Below are 21,759 nucleotides of genomic sequence, written 5' to 3' on the forward strand. Positions count from 1 at the left end.
ATTTCACAATCCTAGAAAACACGTGAAAGCTTCATAAAATGGTCGGTGTCTTCAAACCCAGATTACAGATTGTGCATCTGCCATTTTCCTTGGCATGTGCTCAGCTTTTAGTAAATGGTGCTCAGTCATCTCTGTGGATTTCGCAGTGTCGAAAACACAGCTTGATCTCTAAAAAGGTTTTTGATTAATGTCATTTTTAAGCCTTATAACTCTGAAACGTTGTATGTTAAACAAAATGTTGAAGACTGACGTTTTTTCTTCTCATGTTTCACTGAGAATACTCTCTGTCTGCACTAATGAAGATTCTCTGCTTTTATCATGTGTGAAGCTCCAACCGATGGACTCATGTACTCAGCAGCAACTATAACATTCATTTGCATAAAGTATCAAAGTTTTGTCTTGATCTCATTAGGTATGAAAAAAGTCCCTAAAATTTCCATTACAAACGCACATAAAACTTTGTAGATATTCAGCCAATGTTGAAAAAACACAATTTAGCAATAGCAGTGTTTCAATAGTGATTAGTTAAAATCACTTTAATAAATTTGTTCATGTGATAAATCATAAATAAAACACACCATGTTATCCTCCTCCTACCACTTCCTTTTGTTTTGTCATTTCTGCCAGTAGTAACATCTGGCTGTTGACCATTTGAAAAAAGTCTTTCCATTGCAGTTTTGTGAAATACACTAATTTTGATAACAGCTGAAAAACCACCTCCATCTAATGCAAACATTTTGTTTATGGGAAAAACTAATTTGCTTCATTCCAATTTGTGCGATTTTAAATTCAGTGGAAAGGCAGCTAGTGACGTCATTCCTGTCATTTCTGATAGCATGCTCCTTAACAAATATAATAAGTTACAATGTAGCTGAAATCCTGATAAAAGGGTTATTCATTTAGTTTTATTATGTTTAACAACAAGAAAAGCTGAAATAGTTTGTGTAAACCAGCCTAACTCCCCCTAAGCTTGGAAGTGTCTCAGGCAAGACCGTTTAAAACATGTAGACCATCACATGGTCCAGATGTGTATGCATTTATTTAGTGGGTAGAGTATTAACCTCTAATGCACTGTACTTTAAACAACATAGATAGAGAATTATAGACAGACAACAAATTACAGCTCTGGTTTTTTTCTGGCACTGAAAAATCTCTACTTAAGTGAAATGAAGTGAAGCTGCTGATCCATTTTTTGTCCTTTTAGATATATTTCTAATTAAAAAGTTACTTCATGCCAATAACTAGAATGGTAAACAGCTAGACCCAAATAAGATGGCAGTCTGTAGAATCTAGATGGATTCTTTTCTCCAAAATGTGGCCATAGTTTGGTCCTTCACAGCCACCGTTCCCTCCGCAAACTGTGTTTAACGTTGTTGAAATGAGCCGCAGTTAGTTCACGCTCCACAATTAAAGGTGTGTTTAAATATTAACTCAATTTCCAACAGTTTAAACAGAGTCATCCTGAACCCTGATGATTTTATCCTGAAGGATTTAGGAACGGCGCCAGCATTCTGGTGTCTGACAGGAACCAGCAGTGATCAGATCTGTGTCGAAATGTACAAAGCATCTCTGAACAAAGCCGTACGTCTTTGGCCTCCAAGTCTCTGGTGTTTGTGTAGCGTTGCAACACGCAGCTAAACACAAGAGTGTTATTAAGCGGGAGCTTAGCCAAGACTTTTCAAATCCTGACAAGTTGTGAAACCAGAACAGAGAAACAGAACTGATTTCTGTCAGAGGGGGAACAGAGAACAGAGATGCGTTCTGCTCAGGGATATTATTAAAAGTGTCTGTCCAGCAGAGATAAGGTTACGGGAGTTTTTTTTTTTTTTCTCCTGCTCTCGTTCACACAGGGCATGCTTTTCACATGTCTCGATTTTCTGGGAGTTTTTCATCATTTAATTCAGCCCTGCCTGCACCGCTCTCTCTCTCCATGCAGACATGCCCGCAGGTTTATTAGACCGGTTGTGATCCGAGAACTTTAATAACGGCCAGGGTCCTAAGCTGAGGCCGGGTTGACAGGATTTACCTAAACAAAGCAAGAAAACGGCTGCTGGTGAACTCATTTGGTGTCAGAGTGGCTTTGCAACACTTAGCAATATGAGTAAGGTTTCATGCAAAATGCAAAGATGGATCACTGGGAGGCTGGAGGCTCTGCTAAGCTCTGGTTACCGCAACATTTCTAAGAGGAGTCCTCTAATAGTACTGCCAGTTACAAAGAGATGTGGGGCAGTGTGTGCCCCACTTAAATGTTTGAGATGCTCAAACCAAGTTTGCTTCAATACATAGACAACCTGAGTGAATATACTCTGTAGTTTTCAAGCACTGATTTTATTTATCAGGGGGAAAACTGTCCCCATTTTAAAAATTTGAAAACTGCTTTTGCCAAAAAGTGTTTATGACTGACTGTCAGTACAATGTTCACTTGTCTATGAAGTCTGATTCTTTCGGAGAGGTGTGAATGTGTCATCAAACTCTGATTTGGATCAGAAGATTGAACTCCACAGACCTCGGAGGTTTCTCTGTCGTTTCGTTGTGCAGCGCCCCCACAGGTGAGGAGGGGAACAGATTGCTAGAAGGGTTCAGTTCACTTGACAGTTCAGTGTGACAGAGAACCGCAGCAGCTGAAAATGGAACAAATGTTGCAACTTTGGTCTCCAGTCGAAAAGAGTCAACTAGAGTACCAGGTGTGAAAACAGCCATAAAATACATAAATACATACCATGTGCAACAGCAGCCACACCTTCTGAAAGATTTCACATTTGTCAGAGAACATTTACCAAATATTCTGTGGACTAACAAGACAAATGTGAATAGGTGATAAATGTTGAATATTTGATAGTTGCTAGTTTAAAACCCATAGGACCACATAGAGATGAGTTGAACTGTGCTAAGTAGGCAATAATGAAAAGTTTCATTGGTCAACTTTATGTCGTTACACAGGTTCCATATTGATGTCTTGACTAGGAACACATGTTTATGTAGGCGTGTGTGTGTGTGTGTGTGTGTGTGTGTGTCACACTAATAGTATTTCAGTATTTTGTCTGTGTATTCCAGTAGCCAAGCAACATCATTTCCTTTGTGCAAGGACAATAAAGTCTAAGTTTAGATTTTTTTTTTTTCCCTTCGTAAATAAACTCACAGCTTGTGAAATGTTGTTTGTATTTGCCCGGGTTATGTTTCTCACCTAGTTTCATTTTTAGTTTTAGTTCACATGACATAAAAAGTCGAAAACAAGAAATCTGTTAGCACCTTTTCACGCCACCGTGTTTGCCAAACGTCTTCGTACTTTCTTTCCTCTCTTTTTCTCCCATGTACCACAAAAGCACACGCTTCCTGCACAGCGTCATAAAGCTGTCGTCGACCCCTCGCTCGCTCTCTCTCTCTTCATCCCTGATATGATTCAGAATTCTTTGCATACGCGTACGGTGAGCTCCAGGTGGTCGGCTTTTGGTGGCGGGTTCAGCTTGATTTGTTGCATCATGGATGAGCCCTCGGCCAGCTTTGGGCAGCAGGTGCTCTGGGCCGACCCACTATTATGTCCAGAGATGAGGCAGAGGAGGTGTGAATGGCTCAGTCTCTGAGGGAGGAGAGAAGCCGTCCTGTGCCCTGCATACTGATTCACCCAGCTGCATGCCAGGGTTGCACTTCGCCATCCGTCTTCCAGCTCTCTTCGCCGTCCCTCTGGCAAGTGCATTTGTGCTTTTCTCCCCCTGTTGAAAAATTAACAAACCATACGCTAATACACGTGGAATCTGCTGCATTGAGAACGAGCTGGAGAAATAACAACCAGATCACTGCGTTGGCCCATCCCTGGTCGTTTTCAGCCAATGCAGACTGAGCTCTGATTGGTTCATAAAGACAGATTAATGTTCTTTGCTTTGTGAATGTCATGTCACCCCCTCTTGTTGTCCTTGTACAGGGCCATGCAGAACTATTTATGCTCATTAGATGAGAACCAACAAAGGGCATTTTATTGGGATTTTCTGAGTGTGAGCAAAAATATATTCCTTTAAGTCCAATTAACAAATCTAACAGTAGTTTAAATCCTGATTAAATTCAGGTATTTTGTTTGTAGGAGAACATCAGCATCGTAAAAAACAAAGAGCACAGCAGGCAAGTCAAGGATGAAGTTTGAAACAGCTGGACCAAATGGGAACCATGACGACATCGGTGTCGTTATGGTTTGTTAGAAGTGACTTCAGGTTGACAGTTAACCGATAACTAAAGCAGATTTAGGAAACATAAGCAGCAATGCCAAAAATATATCCAATACCCGGTTTCAACATTAGGCAGCTACTGTAAATAATAATAGTAAAAAAAATTTAGACATTAACCTGCATAACCATAACAACACAGAGTATCGTACAACACTGTCTTAGCCACACAAACAGATCTTTAATTTAAGATTCAAACTCTGCTCTGTCCAACAATATCAGCTTCTAAAATTCACTGACCCAGCAGCCGACGATGAAGCTCATTTCACCAAGCCAAAAACATAAATTCAGTCTTACCTTTAACACGGATTATGACCATAAAATATCAGAGAAAATATTTCCACTTGGCTCAGTAATCTGTTTTTCTGGATCTTCTCCGTTGGCTTCATGATTTTTGTAAATCCCACTGATTCTTTTGGTTCTGATGGTTTTGGGAATTCCCCAGTGAAGCAGTTTGCACGTCCGCATGGACTAATGATAATACTAAAATGTCTAATATTTATTAATTAGTTTTTTTAACATCTGATACGCTGATTAATTGCTTTTATGAGCATGCAATAATCATTATTTAAAATATGATCAATCTTTATTAGCCTGATCTCTCACTATTTTTAAATTTGTCATACAACTATTCTGCGATGTAAGCTGATTAATTCAGATTAGAGGATGTGTATCAATGTGTGGTTGCATTTAATAGCTTAAATATTAGCTTAATATGACCAGTTTATGACTAAGAAGTAGTTTTGGTTGCGTAGTTAAGAGTTTTTCTTTATTAATTTTGTGGTGTATAAAAGACAATGTCCCGAAATATTTGTTGAAGTTCTAAGAAGAGTCTGTCTTTACTCCATCCCTGGTTTATATTTGCTTATATATCATCATCATCATCCTGACCACTTCAGCGCTGTACACCACTGTTCATTGCTCTGCCACATAAACTCATGATAAGATCCAGTAAACTTTATGGCAATACCATATGGGGGTGTGAATACTGTTGCTAGGCATTGTTGAGGTTTGTACATGCAGTTCGGGAAAGAAGAAGCTGGTTGTTTTCTTTGACTTGGCTAGAAGAAGAAGAAAAAGAAGAAGAAGGCGGTTTGTTTCTGACAAGTCTGTTTCATACATAGAGAGGATCTGAAGTCGTTTTATTCTCCTGCCACTGCAGCGTGTCTCACTACCTACTTCAAGTTTCTGACCAGATACACAATAGTTGTCGATCACAACACTCGAAGAATTTCAGCCTGAACAAAGCAACTTCCACAGCGGGGCTTCCAGAACAGAACGGTGGAGTTTTGTTCTGGCGGTCCTGAGAGAGGACAAGTCTCTGGAAAACACAACCTGTTTGTAGAAATGAATGGATACAATGTGGGCTATGTGTGTGTGTTTGTGTGCGTTATGTTTGGCAGAACAGTCGACATGACGGAGTAGCCTGAGATATTACAGAAGCCGTGGCGTAATGAAATCAGTGGAAGTGTGGTCTTCCCTGGGTGGGTGTGATTTGTGGCGAGCGACCGGCAGCAGGAGACGCCGACACGCGAGGCTGTTTGTACGCCGCCTGTGGATTTGTGGCTGCATTAAAGTGGCATTCCTCCCCACAGCGGAAGTCGAGCAGAGAGCCGCCGATAGTTCATGAATGATACATTGTTGCTCCGCTGGCTGGCGTGGATTACACTCTCTGCCTCTGCGCTGATGGTTATTGCTGCGATTTCCTCTGACTTATGTCTTATCTCTCCACCTCCCTCATCCTGCTCCATCACGTCCTCTCTTTGTTGTGTTTTTCTCCCTCCCGCTCCGCCTCTGCCACCTGCATTTCCACCTGCCCGCCGCCTCACCTCTGCAGGCCCCAAGCAGGAGATGATCTATGATTTCTGGCGGATGGTTTGGCAGGAGAATTGCTTCAGTATTGTCATGCTCACCAAGCTGGTGGAAGTGGGCCGGGTACGTTTCCTTGACCTCTGACATTGATCTGGGCGTCTGAACAGCCTTAAAATGTCTTACGTTCATTTATCTAAAATAAGAACCTTAAAACTTTTTAAATTCATTGAAAGTTCTTAAATTTTGTCTTGGCATTATGGAAGTTAAGGTTGTGGACGGCGATATACAGCAGGAGCCTCCAAACATTGCCTACTTTTATTAATTTTCTTTTCTGTCAAAGTTGCATTCAACAGGTCTTAAAAAGTCTTAAATGTGACCTTGTTAAATCTATATATACTCTGTCATTAGATACTGTAACTAGTCTACAAGATTCTAATATTGTTTCCCAAATGCATTGAAATAATTTTGAACTGTCCAGATGAAATGTTTCAAGTACTGGCCTGAAGACACTGAGCTGTACGGCGACATTAAGATAACGCTACTGAAGACGGAAACCCTGGCAGAGTACACAGTCCGCACCTTCGCCATGGAGCGGGTGAGTCATGCTCATTATTTTTAATAGAAACTCTCATCATGTCTGCTGAGTCCGATCGCTATGGTAGTGTAATGCTAGACTAACTGGTTTCAATGTGAGAACATTTCTTTACCTGCTGCATTACATGACTGGTTTCCAGAGAGGCTACCCTTCTAAGCATGAGGTGTGCCAGTTCCACTTGACCTCCTGGCCTGAGCACAGCGTGCCGTACCACGCCACGGGCCTGCTGGCCTTCCTGCGCCGGGTCAAGGCCTCCACACCCCCCGACGCTGGACCTGTGGTCGTCCACTGCAGGTACGTCTGCCTTCATGGTTCAGTTCCAACTCATCGAACAAATATGGTCGAAATAACCTCAGTCAATAAACGATGCAGTTTTCACCTGCTGGTGTCATTGATGGGCGTTTCACAGTGGACCCTTGGTAACACCAAACACACCTTAATATGCATTAATACGAACAATGGAAACTGTGCTAGTACTACAGCAGAAGCTAGCATCTACAATCTTTCGTGTCTCCACTCTTGGAGTTACGGCCAATCAGTGGCAAGGAAAATGAGTGGTGCTCCTGGATTGGCTGCTTTGCAAAAGCCAGCCAATAGTTTGCTGAGTAGCATTGCACCGGAGTACTTCAGTTCCCCAAATTGCATTTTCTTCACACGGAACATTCAGCAAAAAGGAAAATTATCCACAAATAACTTAGAGCTACGATCCACAGAAAGCGCCATAAATTAGGTGGTCTGATGGTTAGCACAGCTTTTCAGGGAAAACACTTTCACCTGTTCCCCTTCTTACCTGTGGTGGCGCTGCACCGACAGTCACTGAAGGAAACAACATAAAATCCTCTGAAGAAGACACTGATCATGACTTCCTTCTTCCCAAAATATAAAGAAACACGGAGTGGAGTGGAGAGTTAGGCGTTTATAGGATTTCTCTTTTGTCTTAAAAAAAACACAAACCATTTCTAATTTCTCCTGCTAGTACTAGACTCACACAGTTGTTTTGATTGTATTTACCCAGAATGCCCTGCGCTATAGTCCACTTCCTGCTTTTAGAGCGGTCCCCCGTCCACTTGGTGTTCACATATGGATTTAAACTCACACACATACACGCCTACAGACACACAGCTAAAGAACAGCTTTTTCCTCAAGAGCTGTGAAATCAATCAGTCCACCTTCCATCCTCTCTGCCCCCTGCAGACACACACACACCCTCATGCTGATGACTGACTAAGACTTTATTTATTCATCTGTTTATCACTGAGGGTACCACTGTGATTTCATTATGTTCTAGAAACATAATGACAAATAAAAATCGTATGTCTTAGATTGTGGAAGAACAGAGACTGTCTGAGTTTAATATAGGATGAGGGAAATGAATTAACGCACTTTTTAAATCATTTTTGTTCTAAACGTTCGATTTTACATCAGATATCAAGTCTTTTCAATTACACATGTTTAAGTCCAAGTCAAGTCATAACTGAACATTTTTTCAAGTCAAGACCAAAGTCATAATTAATAGTAACAGTAATGACACTTTCTATTAGTGAGTAATAATAGTAGTGACTTATAATAGTAATGACTTGTGTCTACACTTCTGATTTTAAGCTGTTAGCATGTTATACCACTGATGAGTCTGTCATACAGTAACAGTAGTCAGTCAGAGGCCTTTTTAGATTTGTTGTGAGACTGACTGCTACTGGAGATCCTTCCTGCCCACAACATCTCCATACATAATGACTATTTGAAGTTACATTAAATTTCCCCCTTGGGATAAATAAAGTATATTTGAATTAAATTGCTTGGAATTTAAACTCTGTTCCTATATATTTCTTTTATCATTTTTTCTGACTTTCCAGTTGTCTATTATACCTTCTTTTGTCTTGATCTATCACAGAGATCCCCTAAATAAGACATTAAGCTGCTGGTTGTAACATGATGCCTACAAATAAAAATAAATAAATTTAAAAAATCAGAAAAAGTGAAAGCTAAGCTGCTATAAACTCCCCCTGCCAATTGTAAGTTGTTCAGGGGAGCCATCTCGTAATAAGCCATCTTCATGAGTAATATACTAAATGTTCATGCAAATCATTTTCTCACACAGAAGCCAACAGTTCATTAAGTCTGCAACAAAAAAAGAGTAGGACTTAGCGATTCTGCAGTTGTACTCCTTAGCAGAACAACAGGCCCGTTTTCTCCACGTCTTACACCAACAGAGCGCCATGACCCGCTGTCTGAGTTACATCCATGTAGCACTAATGATGCAGCATGACAGTCAGACATGACAGTCAGACATGGATCTGACAGTCTGTATAGCAAACAGTGGGTGTGATGAAGGCTTCAGCATCGGGTGGATGATCTGACGCACAAGAACCTGGAAACGGTCGGAGGCAGCAGCCACTCATCATCATCATCATCATCAGTAAGTGGCTTTACGTGGAGACGTGATCTTCATCACGTCAGCTGAGAGCTGCTGGAGGCTGGCAGGTGGCTCAAAGGAACAGCAGCAGCCTGGTGTTTCCCCTTTGGGTCCAACTGAAACTAAACCAGGTTTCTCTGTGTTTATGACCTAAAATTCATCGTCCGTCTGCCCATGTTACACATTACCTGGAGTAAGAAGAGAAAGAATTAGCTTGCAGAAAACATGAAATGTACATTGTACTTATTTAAATTATTATCGCTTTTTTGTCTTGATTTAAAACACCAACATCAGGATTTTATGTCTTTGATTTTTGATTAATGTACTTATTTATTGTTTATGTGAATATTTAAAGATGTCAACAAGTAAACCACAAAGTGTTTAAAAATGAAAATATCTATAGCTGAAACCAGATGTTTACATCCACCGACTAGAAAGACACACACATTTTTTCCTCTCTGTATGAAGTTAAATCAGATCAAACTTCTAGTTTTAACTTGGTTGGAATTACCAAAATTGATTTTTATTTGCTAAATGCCAGAAAACTTTCAATATTTTTCTTTGCATTGTTTTTAGAGATTTTTTTGTAGCTTTCCTTGAATTCAAACGTTTTCATACATTCCATACTGGTCGGCCTCCTGTTAACTCACATGTCTCTGTTAATCTGCACAAAGTTTGAGGAAGGAAACACAAAATCTTTGACACAGTCATACGGTTTAAAAGACAATTATTTGTGGTGCTGACCGAAATGTATGTAAACCTTTGAACTGGAGGAAAGTGACCAAAAAAAATCTCAAACAAAATATTCACAGCAGGTTTTCTGGCATTTAGCAAGTATAAATTATTTGGTAATTCTAAATAAACCAAGACAAAAAAAGTCTGGTCTGATTTACCTTCATACAGTCATTAAAAACTAAAAGTCTTTTTTTTCAGGGTATGTAAATATCTGGTTTCAACTGTACATAGAATTAAAAAACAAATTTGAAACATAAAGGCAAAAATAAATCCTCCCTCCAAAATAGGAAAAATCTTTGACTCTAAATAAATATGATTTATTTGTTTATTTATTATGCAACTTATTAAAGTATTAAAAATATAACTTAGAGTTTTATTTCTGTTAAAGTTGATAAAAAATATTGGTGTTTTTTGTCTTTATTTTCATATTTTAAAATGTTTTAATAATCTTAGATTGTATGTCTGATTTTTTCCTTCATAAATATTTTGTTTTGTATGATGTATTAAGGATTCTCTCACTTTGAACAGTGTGCAGCGGCTCATGTCCGTCCGCTTCTCCTCTCCTCTCCTCTCCTCTGCTCTGTTCTGCCCGGTAACAGCATGGGCGCCGGCCGGACTGGCTGCTACATCGTGCTGGACGTCATGCTGGATATGGCCGAATGTGAAGGAGTGGTGGACATCTACAACTGCGTGAAGACGCTGTGCTCCCGTCGGATCAACATGATCCAGACTGAAGTGAGTGGGACGGCGGGGACGCTTTAGGACGGGCCCTGCTGACAGGTTTGATCCTGAAAATATGAAGCAACTGCAGAAACACGCTGGGGAATTTCTCACGCTTCCACTTCAATGATCTTTATGCTCATGAAAAGCTTTGGAAACAGCGTTCAGCTGTGTATGAATAAGCAGAAGTTTTTTTTTTTTAAAACTGGCTAGAATCTCATGTCAATATGTGGCTAATTTTTGTCCATAGACTCATTGGTAGGTTGATGTTAAAGCACAATAATAAATACGGGGATAAAAACCATACAATAACACAACAAGAACAACAAGAAAGTGGATAAAACCATGTTAAAATCAATACATATTTGCATATAATCGATCTTGACATGCTTGACTTTCCCAGAGCCAGTTTCTAAGATTTTTTTTCATGAAATGAGAAGTGAAAGGTCTCTCATGTTACTCTGAATTTATTCCAACTATGGAAAGTAAAACAGGAAGAAGTAGCTTGAAATATTTTATAAACTGAGACAAAATCTTGATATTTTTACAGTGTTTGCTCCAAGTTAGCCATTTATATTTTTGGACTATCTGACAATGATGGTTTGGGATTTTAATTTATTAATCCCAGAGGAAAACTCATATTAGAAGTCATTTCAACTGGCTTTACGATTCTTCTGGAAGCCGATGACCAATTTGTCATATGAGTCATATGAGAGGTAATCATGTCACCAGAATATAACTTGGCGCTTTCTACAGTTTAACTCAGAAAGAGTTCAGAAATCAATATTTGGTGAAACAGCAGTGAGGCTTTCAGTTTTGTTCAGTACAGTGGGCTCTTCATTTTTTATATATTGAAGAGCAAGAAAATGCTCTTCAATATTCTTTTGCCTATGTTTGTTTCTCCACTATTAGCACAAGGTTAATTGACAGCACTGAGCTCCTCCTCCTGGCTCCGATTGGTTGGTTTTAGTGCATTTCCTCATAAGGTAATCGATCTTTTCACAGATTGTCTCATATCATACATGGTGACAATTTTAACAAATATGTTAAAACATTGTTTATACAAGTTACACACTGCAGCTTTAACAGGCCTGGAAAACAGCCTGATAAAACCCAAAACATTTACAATTTGTTTTCTATTAAACATGTATTTGAGCTGCAGCTCCGTCCATGTTTGTGCAGACACATGAAAGCAGATGAATCCGGTGAATGAGGTCCGTTGCTGTGAATGTTTCCCTGCCTTTGTTTGTCCCAGCCTCCTGGTTAATTGCCCGGCTCTTGACGTTATTGAAACGGCGCCTGTAGGCAGCATGTGGCTTTTCTGATACGAGTCCTGCAGATTTTTGTTTTCTGAGGGTTTTTTATTGACAGTTCTGTGCTTGGAAGTAAAGCGTAGGCACGGGGAATGTGAGGAGTTTTCTGACAGTTGACAACTATTCATCAACATTCGGCGGCGGTAATTAAATTGGCCATTGTTCACGGCGAGTGGGCCTCGCTGCGGCGAGCAGGGAGGGGCTGAGCCTCTGTCTGTCTGTCTGTCTGTCTGTCAGGAGCAGTACGTCTTCATCCACGATGCCATCCTGGAGGCCTGCCTGTGTGGAGAAACCGGCATCCCCGTGTCTGAGTTTGCTCCTGCCTACAAGGAAATGCTGAAAGTGGATTCTCAGAGCAACACCTCACAGCTCAGAGAGGAGTTTCAGGTGACACAGCCCTTCCCTGTGCAAATGAATGGATTTGTTTTCTGTTTTTTGGACGTTTTTACCTGATTTCACTTGTTGCAACTCTTATATAATCCTTCATCATGGCAACATTTTCTAAGCGGAAGTAAAATAACATTAAAAGGGTTAGTATTATGTGAAATTGACTGTTTTGAGCTGTACGTCATGTTCTAATATTATTCTCTCACCAAAAACAAACCTGGAGTGTCGCTTTGATTCTTTCATGCATGTTTGAGAAATGTTTTAATCTCCCTGGCAACCATTCCGCTGTGGGTGGACATAGCTCCGCCTTTGAGACGCAGCTCCTCCTCTCACAGAGCAGTTCTCCTCCACTCAGCTCCTTCAGACTAGCCAGCAGCAATCAGCAACACCTGGCGGAGCTGCGTGTCTGCAGAGCTCATTATAGGAGCTACTCCTCAGTGAAACGCTGGCAAAAACCTTGTTAAAGGGTTAATAGAAGAACCATGTTATAATGATTTCCTGAGGGTGGAGTTTCAGAAAGAGCAGGAGTTTTTAAAGAGACAGGGGCCCAATTTCAAGGTATTAAATTACAAAGTTAAATTTCTTTTAAGTCATATTTGATATACAAAGCATTTGTATAACAACAGATACTAACATAGTTGATTGTGCTTTCAAATGGCACTGTGTGCCTGGAAAATACATAATACTGCCCCTTTAACAAGATTTCCTGATTAAAGTATCACAGGTTTGCATTTTACACACTGAACGTGTTGATGTGCTGCTTTTAATGGCATTTGGAAAACAGGATAATTAAAAATGTTATTTTTGGCAAGAAAACTGTGTGCTGCAGTGGGATTTCTGAGCCATAGAATTTGAACTTCATGTCTGCCAGTTAACACGAAGCCTTTATTACGTCTCTAAAAGGAGGTTCTTCTACTGATTTTAAGGATAGATTTAATACACAGCCTCATTTATTACGTATGTGCTTAAATAACTGGTCATCGATTTATTTTAATCTTGTATCAAAATCTTGATAAGTCAAAATCTTAAGTGAAAAAATAAGTAACTTTTTTCAATTATTTATTTATTTAATTCATTCATTTCAGTTTAAAATGAACACGCTTTGTCACATGTTGATATAAACAAGTTTTGAATGAAAAGAATTTGGTGGAAGAGAAAAAATCTCATATAGTATGTATGCCTCTTCTCTCTTACTGCACCATAAGCAGCTAAGCATCAGTCATCCATATTGATGCATCTTTAAAAACAGAACGGCCAATGTATGAATTGAATTGCACTGTGAATACTTCCAATACGTTTCTGTTTATTTTGGCCTCTGAAAATGGACAGAAAAAGACTGAAGAGTAAATTAAACAACTGACCTGGTGGTAGATACACGCAACCAAACTGAACTGGAGCAGACTATGAGTTAAATGATTAAAAAATAACTTTAAATGCTGAAAGCAATGTATGCATACATTGTCAATAAAAAACATTTACTTTTAGATGACTTCATTTATTACCCAAAAATCTCTGTAGTAAAACAACCAGAGCTACAAACGTATGAAATGACCATAAAACGTCTTAGTGGACTTTTCTATTCACTAACTTTATAAGCTTCGTGTTAGTGACCTCTACAGTGACCTCTGATTGTAATATTCTGTTGACACTCCATGACTGATCCAAACATGAAGGCCATCGGTTTAAAACCTCACTTTTTTTTATGTTGTTTTATTTTTTTAAAGAAAGAAAAGTATAAAATATTCAGACTAAACAGATTTTTTTTCTTAGTTTCTTTTTTGCTGCTCTGAAACTGTCTTAGCTAGAACTAACACTTACACCTTTGATTCCAAATCAGAGGAATGGAATCGAAATAATAATTTTCATTATTTATTATTGTCCAACACAGTAGTTTTTTTGTTTTTTTTAAAAAAGTGATAGAAAAACACTTATGTTTTAATACAACTAAGCAATTTTCTACTTAAAAAACTGAAACACTTTAATGTTTTCCAGACAGCAGCATGGATGATACACATTACATTCTACTAATACATTAACATCAAGGTTATTTATCACAGGAATGAGTTATTCTTGACTCTATTTCTAACACATTTGCTCTTTTTCTCTGTTGCTCATCAGTGACTACGAATGCTTTTCTGGTTGTATGATTTAAGTTTGACTCATCTGGTCTTAAATAGACAGTGCATCATTCACATTATCTTTTAACCTGAATCTGGAACTTTATCATTTCATGTAAAACGTACAGGCGTTCACCGAAAACAAACGCGGCCTTCTTAATGACCTCTCCTCCTCTCCCTCTCCCTGCTCGTTTGTCTCCAGACCCTGAACTCGGTGACTCCTCACCTGGACGTGGAGGAGTGCAGCGTCTCCCTGATGCCCAGGAACCGGGAGAAGAACCGGAGTATGGACGTTCTGCCGCCAGACCGCTCCCTGGCCTTCCTCGTCACCACCGAGGGAGAGAGCAGCAACTACATCAACGCAGCGCTGGCCGACAGCTTCCTCCGACCCGCTGCCTTCGTGGTGACGCCGCACCCGCTGCCTGGCACCACCACCGACTTCTGGAGGCTCATATACGACTACAGCTGCACCTCGGTGGTGATGCTGAACCAGCTCAACCAGTCCAACTCTGCCTGGGTAAGATCAACCACTGACCTTAACTCAGTGTTTTACCTGCGTACGTATCTATTTAAAGAAGCGATGATTTTAGTAATCAAGTAATCTATCAGTTGTTATGGTTATTCGTCGAGTAATCGGATAAAAAATTTCCCCGGTTCTGCAGTGGCTGCTTAAGCTAGTAAAAGACATAGTGAAAGAATAAATGCTAGTAAAAAGCAACTCAGTTCCTTTTTTATTTATCGCTTAAACTGCAATATGATTCAGACATCACTTTTAGTCTCCTGGTTGAAATATGACAAACTTTTGTTAAAGTGCAAAAACAGATGAGAAATGAAAGATTTCACATTAACGTTTAAAAATTCAAAAGCAAACTTAAATTGAGGCATTAGTAAAACTCAGCTTTTTATATTACACTTTACTTTCATTAAATAAGAATTGAAATTAAAATTATGTGAATAAGTCATTAAAACTATGTTGCGTCATCATCCTCCAACTACTTCCTGTTGTTTTCTTCTTTGTGGTTTGTGCCAGCGGCAACTTCCTGTTGTTGATTGTATGATGCATAAAACATGTTTTCATTGTAGTTCTGCTAAATAAACCAATTTTTATGTGGCCAAAAAAGCTCCTCATGCTAGCACCAAACATTTGATCAAAAAACAAGAGTTTTTGGGAAATGACGAGCTCCATAAAGTGAATTCATTTTTGAAATGTCAAATTGTTTAATTATATTTTTCAATGAAAACACAGCTATTGAAGTTACTGATGTTGAATCTCCTCCAGCACCACTGCCTCCAGCTATCCAAGGTTAAGCATACATCAATTCTAAAATTTTTGTGTGAAATCTGGTTATTTATGGACTTTTTTTTTTTATCCAAAGTATTTTTTAAAAATGCAGTTGGGAAAACTGAAATACTTACGCACATGCTACTTTTCACTCTATTGGCTCATGTTTGTAAATCAGCCAATCCAGGAACTTCTTCTTCTTGCCTCCGATAGGGTAGGAACGTTGATAAGGAAACTGTAGCTATTAGCTTCTGTGTTCAAACTACGATGATTTCCACAGTACGTCTTATTGCATCTTCAGGTATATGTTGTGTTTGAGCAGTTCTTAAAGTTTTTAGAGTGCGGTTCTCTGGTATTCACAGATTTTAGCTAGTCGCCTGGGTTATTGTCCTTAAACTCATGAATACAAAGTGAAACCAGCTGTCGCATGTCAGGACGGACGGGTTAGACTACGTGGAAGGAACAAGGAAAACTTTTCCTGGTTTAGGTTAACCTAAAGAGCTGCCGCCCTACGTGACTCACAGCTCAGTCATCAGACGCTGCCCTCTCGTTGTTCTCCACTCTGCATTAAGACCCCCTGTGTTTAATTTGCCTTCACACCATCGATGCGCTCTCCTTCCTCCATGTTGGCTCTCGGGAAGGTTTGTTCAGGCGTCTCCCTATCGCCGCCCTGTCACCGTGTCATGTCTCATCACTGCTCAACATTTCCACCATGCCTGTCAGCTGCAGCCTGCCCTCCTTCCACTGTCACTCCCTTCTCGTCTCCTTCCCTCCACCTGCCCGTGGATTACCAGTTTGCCCCTCAAATATTAGCTCTCTGGCTCAGTTTGTCCTCCTGAGTTGGTGGGAGACTGGCGGGTGGAGGGAACACGGCTGTCTGTCTCCTGCCTGGATGTATAAATATTTATCTCTCTTTCTGCTCAATGTCACTTGCTAATACCCTTCTGTCACCGCGTCACTGCTATCACTTCCTACTCCAGGGGTCCTGAGCTCATCCCAGAAGTCAATGCAGAACATGTCAGTGGTTCGGCGGCGGCGCTGTTGTTGTTCCTTTGTGAGGTGGGGAGTGTTTTTGAAGCAGGGGGGCGATAGGGGAGTCGCGTTTGGAGTCGATCCAGATTCTGAGCTGGCTCCTCGTCTCTCCTGGGAACAGTCAAGGTCTCCCACTTCATTAATTTATAATGTACTAATGGTAATGATTGGAACTCATGAATAATTCAGACCTGGAGGCTGACGCCGATGTGAAGAATTGTTCCCATCGTGAGTGCTTCTTTTTTTTTTTTTTTTTTTTTCTCGTTTAATTTACAGCGTCTGTTTGCAGGTAATCATTGTCATTTAGGCTAATTGTATCTGTTGTCAATACTCAGGTGTCTTGTAAGTGGCTTCCCCATCACTTGACGCTGACATAATGATTTGTTTTGTGGGCTAATGACCTGCTGCCTTCCCTCCCCGCCTCGCCTCCCTTGTCCTGCTAGCCCTGCCTGCAGTACTGGCCGGAGCCTGGGATCCAGCAGTTCGGCCCCATGACCGTGGAGCTCCTGTCCAGGACTGCAGATGATGACGTCATCATCCGACTCTTCCGAATTCAGAATATTACACGGGTAACTTGAATTAGGACTCAGATCTTTATTCCATTTAGTTTTAGTCATTTCTTAGACTTTTTATGTCATGGTTTCCTTTGTTTCTTATTGACTGTTAATACTGACTGTATTTGTTGTGTGTATTGCCAACATTTGTGCAGTTAAGTCATCTTAATCTTGTTTGTGTAATCTTTGTTTTTAGATAAATGACTTATTGTCCAGGGACAAAAACTCAAAAACAGCCATTTGACTAAATCTGGCACATTTGCAAAAATGTTAAATTCATGTGCATTGTCCCTCCCTAATCAGTTTCCTTTAATTTGGGATATCAGTAAAAGCAAAATGTAGGGCATGCTCGCATGTGCAAAGACTGTTGGGAAATGTAGTATCCTAAAATCAAGCTACACTGCCTGACCAGAAAAACTTTGGAAACTTTGTGAATCCTGAGTGACTCTGATCGGCGAACTGAAGAAAAACAACAGGACAACTCCAGGTTGTAAGGTGAGAGTGTTTCCACATGAACGATATGACGGGAACCCAAGGTATTGTGGGACTGAACGGCTTTGTTGCTATAAGAAAACCACTAATCCGAGAGAAAAACTCTTCAATCTGCCAGGGAGCAGAAGATTGGATAGTCTAACCATGAATTTGTTCTTTGCTGATGACATGAGAATATTCCGAGATGACAGGATTCACACTGAGGAAGACTCAGGCTCCAGGGAGCATGAGACGTCATATTCACACATGGATGGAGCCTGTAGGGAGTTCTGTGGCCGGACTCCCCCATCATCAGTACAAGTTCTTGGTGAAAAATTAAAAATGCAACACTGGATGTAAAAATATTTCCTAATCCTCTCAGTAATCTTCGAGCATACTCGATTACTAATAGGAGAGATGTCGAACAAAACACTAAATGAAAACGGAGACATGTCAGTATTGTTCATGGTGTTACATCAAGAACATTTCAGCATTCTTTGCCATTTCCAGGTATCACTCATCTAGTCTCTTATCTCCAACAGTCAGCCGTCCCTTAGAGTGGCGAATCCTGACATAGACATAATTTTTTTTTTCCACTTCAGAGAGTTTGAGCCACATGGGTATCCTTCTGGAAAACTCCTCAGAACAGCTTTCTATGTTTTTTTTATTTATTTTTTTACATTGGTTAATTACCTTTTACAGACGCCAGTGATTTCCTCTGTGACCTGACATATGCTAACATGCTGATCAGGGAATAAAATGATGGTAGTTAACACCACGCAGTCATTTTAAAGACTGGCCTACTCAGCCTTCCAGTTCTTATGCCAAGAAGGGTAATATGACACTTACAGTATTTCTTATATGAAGTGTCCAGTACTAACTATACCAAAGTATTTATCTGCATGATATGGAGTGTTTGATACTCTGATCAAACACTTTTTAATGGCTTTGAAAAATAAGCTGCACTAGGAAAAGAACCGTCCAGCATCACTTTTTTATGTATCTGATATTGTAACATAAATACAGTTACATTACATAAATGTTGAGATTAAAAATATTTTTTATGAATAAACATTTTGCACTACAATGTTTACAACTGAATAATCTACAGTAGATGCCATCAGAAGTGCGAATGCATTGTGAAACTATCATTATGTTTTAAATATGCAGTTGCAATATTGGACTTTGTGGTCCAGTTCCCTGCGACAGACTGGCGACCTGTCCAGGGTGACCCCGCCTCTCGCCCAGAACGTTAGCTGGAGATGGACACCAGCAGCCCTAATGACCCCACTAGGGAAAAGGGTGTTAGAAAATGAAGGGAAAGAAGGAGGGAGGGATGGATGGAGTGAGTTCCAGTTAATTTTTCTAATTTGGACCAGGAAATATCTGCCTTCAAAGCATAAATGGCACACAGCTTTGGTGAGAATATGGACAAGATTAGCTGTGTTAGCATCTTTAGGACTGTCTATGGATGCATCATCATGGCTAGCTTTCCTCAAAACTAGTTTATCTTACAACTAGCTTTCCTCACAGCTAGCTTTCTTCACAGCTAGCTTTCCACAAAGCTAGCTTCTGTGAAATTTCTGACGACAGGGTAGCTCTTCTGAAATATCTTCATTTTCACTACAGCACTATAAGAACTCTAGATATTTGTGTTGATCTGCCAGTAGAACTTGCTATTGACTAGCCTACTTGCTTTGCATATGTCTGTAGCACCATACCATTTTGTGTTAGCTGTACGGTCAGCTGGGAGGCTGCAGATTATTACTCAGTTATAGCAAAGCTAAGAGGTTTCAAAAATTAGTAATGATTCGTGACTTCAGTAAGTTTTATTTTCTTTGTAGTCAGGAAGAAAGAAGTTGCAGATCTGAAGTGTAAATTAAAGGCATCACTTGATATGTCAGCCTGACAGTGTCAACTGCTAAAGCTGCTGTTTAAATGTTCACGTTCTCTGAGTTCAATAACGGTTTCGGTCAAAAGATCATTTCAAGTTTTGCCTTCGGAAATCAACAACTCCAGCTCCTTGCTGCTGTGGGAGGAATTTAATTTGATTTCATTTGTTTTCTGAGAGAGCTAATGACACCGGTTGACGGTGAAATAAACCGCCGTGTGACCCGGGTCCCATCTTGCATTTGTTCCTCTCGGCCGCTGGAATGATTTCCTGCATAATAATCCTACAAAATAATTGTGAACTGCTTTTCTTTTAGCATTGACTTGAAATAAATACAATTTTCAGTTTCAAGCTCTTAAAGTTATGACATTTTTACTGAATGGGATATTTAAAACTGATTAGAATATTTGTTTGCCTGTATGGCTGGTTTTGTCTTAATAAAGTTAGTTCATGTATTGTCCCAGTAGTGATTAGGGTGGAGCAGAACAGGCATGCCTGTTTACACAAATATAAGGTTTATTTCAAAATGGTTCTGTAAAATTTCTGAAGCCGAACCCTGTCTGACCCGCCGGGTTCAAACCTACCGGCCTCGACGTTAGAACACAGCATAGAGAGGATTCTGAATAAACATATCGAGGCTGATTTTTGAAATTTTGCTGAATTGGAATATTACCCACATGTAAACATTGTTCATGAGCTGGCCACAAATTTAAACTGGACATAATTCAGAAACCTAAAGAAACCTTGAAATAATCTTTGTGCCCTAGGTTTTAAATTGTGAGGCAGTGTATTGGCTTTGGCTACTATCCAACTCTAGGGGGCGCCATGATGGAGAGATTACCTTGGAATAAAGTTGATCTGGCTAAAGTTGGTAGAGGACACAAAAAATAAATGCTTGAACAAGGAAAGAGAAAAAATTAACAGACAGACATGCCTCCTCGACAACAAAACTACTGTTGGTGGGCAGGCCCAACGTCATTGTTGCCATACCAACAGAGACCGATGATGCATGATCTACACTTAGAATAATAGAGCCATGCTTGATAATGGAAATCTCACCCAGACTGCACGTATCCTCCGTGTTCTGGTTCATTTTTGTACTTGCTTAGTGGCTTGGTGAGAGTCCCGATGCTCATCTTCATTAGTTTATGAAGGGTGCAGCTTTTACGATGTGGGACTTCAAGGAAAGAACTGATTTCTCACTCTTGCCCCCCCCTCCTCTTTTCCTGACTTGTGTAGCTTCAGGAGGGTCAGCTGGTGGTGCGCCACTTCCAGTTCCTGCGCTGGTCCCCGTACCGAGACGTTCCCGACTCCAAGAAAGCGTTCCTCAGCCTTCTGGCTCAGGTCCACAACTGGCAGCGGGAATGTGGCGAGGGACGCACCATCGTCCACTGCCTGTGAGTTCTGCTGGTTCTCAGAACCGCCGGTTATTTTCTCCTAAGACGTATTACTGTCATAAAGACTGGTCACAACAACACATACTCTGTTCCCTGATCTCTTCAGCAAAAAGTAACTCAGAGTACTTCACTCTGCAGGTCAGGATGTCTCTCAGATTCCATCCCACCTCCTGTATTTAAATGAGAGATTTTCATTCATCTTCAAAGTCTGCCGTCTGGCCTTTTTTTCTGACAGCATCCATGATCCGCACTCAGTCAAACTGTGACATTGCCTTCTGATTTTTAGGACACCTTTTTTTTAGGTCACTCATTGCTCTTTGCTGCTGTGTTTGTCTGATCGTTTCGGAGCAGGAACGGCGGCGGTCGCAGTGGCACTTTCTGCGCATGCACCATGATCCTGGAGATGATACAACATCACAGCATGGTGGACGTGTTCTTCGCTGCCAAGACGCTGCGCAACTCCAAGCCAAACATGGTGGAGACCATGGTAAACCAGCATGAGTCTTTGTCGTCCATCGCTGTTAGCCGATGTGGCTTGTGCGTCAGATTTATGGCTGTACCAGAAACACGTAACAAAGGTTCCGTCTTGGGACATTTGTACGTAAAAAAAAAAAAAAGGAATTAATTGTGTTACAATTACTAACACATTGACATCGCTGTAATTAATTCATTAAAATGAATGGATTAATGTCCCACCTCTAATATATACCTATACATATATATTCTATACATTGTGATAATGCACCAACGTTTCATACACTCATCATCATTAATGTCATACTGATTATGGCTTTAATTTTTCTTCTTAGAAACATTCGTTTTTTGA

General features: G+C 40.2%; 1 protein-coding gene across 4 annotated transcripts in view; it reads left to right on the forward strand.

The window, feature by feature from the left end:
- Nucleotides 1-21,759, forward strand: part of ptprua (protein tyrosine phosphatase receptor type Ua) — a 195,961-nt gene that overhangs the window by 173,001 nt on the left and 1,201 nt on the right. For all 4 annotated transcript variants that reach the window (XM_028035255.1, XM_028035256.1, XM_028035257.1 and 1 more), the window contains 9 exons: nucleotides 6,052-6,149; nucleotides 6,505-6,621; nucleotides 6,761-6,915; nucleotides 10,369-10,504; nucleotides 12,040-12,189; nucleotides 14,509-14,823; nucleotides 17,064-17,189; nucleotides 20,776-20,933; nucleotides 21,285-21,420. In XM_028035255.1, the coding sequence (XP_027891056.1) occupies nucleotides 6,052-6,149; nucleotides 6,505-6,621; nucleotides 6,761-6,915; nucleotides 10,369-10,504; nucleotides 12,040-12,189; nucleotides 14,509-14,823; nucleotides 17,064-17,189; nucleotides 20,776-20,933; nucleotides 21,285-21,420 (1,391 nt within the window). The remainder of the gene's footprint in view (nucleotides 1-6,051; nucleotides 6,150-6,504; nucleotides 6,622-6,760; nucleotides 6,916-10,368; nucleotides 10,505-12,039; nucleotides 12,190-14,508; nucleotides 14,824-17,063; nucleotides 17,190-20,775; nucleotides 20,934-21,284; nucleotides 21,421-21,759) is intronic.

Source organism: Xiphophorus couchianus, chromosome 13, assembly GCF_001444195.1.
Source record: "Xiphophorus couchianus chromosome 13, X_couchianus-1.0, whole genome shotgun sequence".
NCBI classification, from domain to species: Eukaryota; Metazoa; Chordata; class Actinopteri; order Cyprinodontiformes; family Poeciliidae; genus Xiphophorus; species Xiphophorus couchianus.